General features: G+C 35.8%; 1 protein-coding gene across 2 annotated transcripts; it reads right to left on the bottom strand.

Moving 5' to 3' along the window:
* Positions 1 to 157: 157 nt before the first annotated feature.
* On the bottom strand, positions 158 to 3563 carry LOC111986074 (probable leucine-rich repeat receptor-like protein kinase At1g35710). Of its 2 annotated transcripts, XM_065782551.1 has the most exons (3): positions 3206 to 3563; positions 2385 to 2626; positions 158 to 2243 (listed from the first exon to the last, which is right to left on the bottom strand). In XM_065782551.1, exons 1-3 carry the CDS (start codon positions 3537 to 3539, stop codon positions 528 to 530), a joined length of 2292 nt encoding a protein of 763 aa, XP_065638623.1. In that variant the 5' UTR covers positions 3540 to 3563; the 3' UTR covers positions 158 to 527. The 2 variants fall into 2 exon arrangements, with proteins under 2 accessions (XP_065638623.1, XP_065638622.1); XM_065782550.1 differs by having other exon boundaries at positions 2385 to 3563.
* Between the last annotated feature and the right edge of the window lie 411 nt (positions 3564 to 3974).

The following is a 3974-nucleotide window of genomic DNA, read 5'->3' on the forward strand; positions in this document are numbered from 1 at the left end:
GACGAGTTTTGAGCACTTACGATACATAATGTTTTGTACACGATACAATACACATCGTACGATACATGCCATGTATCATACGATATTGACAACTTTGAATACGACTAGAGAAAATATTTTACATAATTAGTGATTTAAAATACTATAACGATTCATGAATACTTATGATACATAATTTTTTGTACACAATACAATACATATTGTATGACACATATTGCATATTGTATGATACTGACAACTATGGATACGACTGGAGACACAATATTTTACATAATTAGTGATTTAAAATACTGTAATTCGTACTAAAAAAAGCGGTGTTAGAAAGTCCATGTAAAAGCTAAAAGTCTTATAGCTGAACTGGCATCTTCTGATGTTTCCAGCTAAAATGCCTAGCATTCAAATTCCCCCACCCCTGATTATCAATTTATCTAAAGCAAGAAAAAGAGAAGAAAGTCTATGTATAAGTGATGTTACTTCAATCATAACTTGTCATATTAGCAATAGTGAAAATTTTAATGTTGCCAACATTACTTAAATAACATACCTGGAGCAGTGTATCCAATGGTACCTACAAACGAAGTCCAATAAGATGCGTCAGAACTCATAATCCTAGCTGTGCCAAAGTCAGAGACATGAGATTCATATTCTGAATCTAGTAGAACATTCTTGCTTGATATATCACAATGAATTATTGGACTGAAGCAGTCATGATGCATATAAGACAGAGCACTTGCCACACCTTTAACAACATTTACCCTCTTTACCCAGTCAAACTCCAGTGCTAATTCATCATTATTTAGTATCTTTTCCAAGCTCCCACCTTCCAAGAATTGATAAACTAAAAGCAAGTGTCGTGGATGTGAGCAAAAACCATGAAGCTTTACAATGTTGCGGTGTCGTATTTCGGTTAGACTATGTATCTCACTGGTGAAAGATTTTAGATTGGCCACACTGTCTTCTGAGAATGGATGAAATTTCTTTACAGCAACAACTTGACCTGTTGGCAAATCAGCTTTATAAACAATTCCATGCCCCCCCACACCAACACAATATTTGTAATCGAAATCCTCTGTTGCTTCAATAATGTTTTCATAAACCATTTTCCCATCATAACTCCATATTGAAAACATATTTTGATGTCCTACTTCTTTTGGATTATTTTTTGTCTTCGTCTTTCTAAAGCAAATGCCGAATGTAATTCCTACAATGATAAATATAAGAAAAACAATGCCCAAAAGGGCTAAAATTAGTGTAGTAACTTTTTTCCCCTTTTTGACATGAAGATTGTGGCCAATTGCAAAAGGGCAAGCCTTCAAACCAGTAGCATTGCCACACAAGCCCGTGTTGTTTCTAAATGCTTCTATTGATGCCTCACAAAATGGTTTAGTATTCGGAATAGGACCCCGCAATTGATTGTAGGATAAGTCAATGGATGTCAAGCCTAACAATTGATTAAAACTGGATGGAATATTGCCAAAGAGTGCATTGTGGGAAAGATTCAATATTTCTAACATTTTCAAATCTCCAAGTTGTTGTGGAATCTCTCCTGTTAGAAAATTTTTGCTAAGATCAAGATTTTGGAGATACTGGAAATTGCCAATTTGAATTGGGATATATTTTCTTAAGTGATTGTTGCTCAAATTCAAGAGAAAAAGTTTTTTACATTTCCCTAGGTCAGGAATATGGCCACTTAGACTATTATTGGCGAGATTAAGTTGCTCCAAATTTGATAGCATCTTGAAATTGTAAGGAACTTGTCCAGAAAATTTGTTACTGTCTAGATAAAGGTCTAACAAAAATTTCAATTTACCTAATTCCTTGGGGATTTTCCCATGTATCTTATTTGAGGAGAGGATGAGCACTTGTAATTGACTTGCTTCTCCAAGCTCAGGAGGTAATCTACCTGAAATGTCATTGTTAGAGATTTTCAGGCATGCCAAGTTTTGACATTGCCCCCAATTAGCTGAAAGCTCACCAAAAAGTTTATTATAACTCAACTCCATGTATGTTAAGTGTGGGTATATCCCAAAACTTTCTCCTATATTTCCAATAAGTTGATTTCCATTAAGTCGGACTCTAGTGAGGCTTGTGCAATTTCTCAAGGATTTTGGTATTGAACCAATAAAATGATTATCGTTTGCAATGAATTTCTCAAGCAATCCACCATTGCACACATTTTCAGGCAAGTGACTAGTAAATTGGTTTCCAAATATTTGGAGCTCCTTCAATTGAGTAAAATTGTTCTGTTCAAATGAAATGAGATTGCTTATTAGTGAACAATTTGAAATAAGTGAGCTTAGTTAAGCTTCCTATAGAAGCAAAAGTTATACCTACGAAATTGACAAATTGTAAAACGATAACTTAAGATCACTCAGAGAACTTACAATGCCAAATTCTTGAGGGAAGGAACCAAAAAGTCGGTTCGTATGAAGATATATATAGGTTAGTTTGCTTAAGTTTCCAAATGAAGCAGGGATGACACCCGTGATATTGTTTATTGATATGTCAAGGTCAATCAGAAAACTTAGCATTCCTAATTCTTGAGGGATGGAACCAGAAAGTTGGTTTTCAAAAAGATATAAAGTTCTCAGTTTGCTCAAGTTTCCAAGAGCGGCAGGGATGACACCTGTAAGATTGTTTGTTGATAAAACAAGGTCAGTCACAGAACTTAGCATTCCTAATTCTTGAGTGATGAAACCAGAAAGTTGGTTTTCAAAAAGATATAAAGTTGTCAGTTTGCTCAAGTTTCCAAGAAAGGTAGGGATGACACCTGTAAGATTGTTTGTTGCTAACTCAAGGTCAGTCAGAGAACTTAGCATTCCTAATTCTTGAGGGATGGAACCAGAAAGTTGGTTCGTATGAAGATATAGAATAATTAGGTTGCTTAGGTTTCCAAGAAAAGTTGGGATGACACCTATGAGATTGTTAGATGAGAAATCAAGCTTACTCAGAGAACTTAATGCTCCTAAGTCTTGAGGAATAAGGCCAGTCATACGGTTCGCAGAAAGGTCAATGACGTGAAGGCTAGTTAAGTTGCCTATTTCAGAAGGAATTCTCCCAGTGAATTGATTACCAGAAAGGTCAAGAAGAGAGAGTTTGGAGAGGTGAGAAATATTTGAGTTAATGATTCCAGATAGTGAGTTGTTAGAAAGGTTAAGACTGAGTAAATTGGGGAAGGATTGAAAGTTGAGATTGTGAAGCGTACCTCTCAAACCATAACCTGAAAGGTTCAGATGGGTGACGCTTCCAGAGTGGTCGCAATTTATTTCGACCCAATTGCAAGGAGTGGTTCCAACCCACGAGGACAAGAGAGATTGGCTTTTGTTGTGAAGGCTAGTTTTCCAATTTAGAAGAGCCATCGCTTCCTTTGTTTCCTCTGCTATCTTAACCTTACTGTTAGAGTGAACAAAAGGTGAAGATAGGGAGGAAACAGAAGCAGTGGATGAGGAAACGAAAAGGAGGATGATGAGAAGAAGGTGGAAGAAGAGTAGAGATGAAAGGAATTGGTTGAAGAGAGGTTTGTTTGAAAGGGAAGTCATAATGTAGGGTGAAGGAAGGTAAGAAAGTAAGGTTGAATGAATGAGTTGAAATGGTTAGAGAGGTATTAATTTATAGGTGGGAGTGTGGGACTGTGAGAGTGGATGAATGACTTCATGCTGAATATTCAATCTGAACTACACCTTAAACAAGATAACAGCGCTAACATTACCTATCAAAGTCCGTAGATAGATAGATAGATCTGGCAGCTTTCATTGCCCTGTGTCCTTGAGGAAAATTTCAGTCCTTATAATTAGTTTATTCTATTTTTTTTTTATGTATATTGGAATTTTTTTTAACCCATTACTTACTTACTCAAGTCAATATCATAAATTTTTTATGACGTATATTGGAAATTTGTTTGTTACAATTCTGTCCTTACTTTTCCATAATGACCGTACTAAAAATGGGGCAATCATTTGATGCATCTCCTAAAC

This window comes from Quercus suber, unplaced genomic scaffold (assembly GCF_002906115.3).
Source record: "Quercus suber isolate HL8 unplaced genomic scaffold, Cork oak 2.0 scaffold_306, whole genome shotgun sequence".
Lineage (NCBI taxonomy): Eukaryota > Viridiplantae > Streptophyta > Magnoliopsida > Fagales > Fagaceae > Quercus > Quercus suber.

Excerpts from the sequence above, each read along its gene's own strand:
- LOC111986074 (XM_065782550.1), bottom strand. The coding sequence starts at position 3,539 with ATGACTTCCCTTTCAAACAAACCTCTCTTCAACCAATTCCTTTCATCT. Across the intron at positions 2,244-2,384 it reads TCCCTCAAGAATTTGGCATT|AACAATTTTACTCAATTGAA; the intron begins GTAAGTTCTCTG and ends TCATTTGAACAG.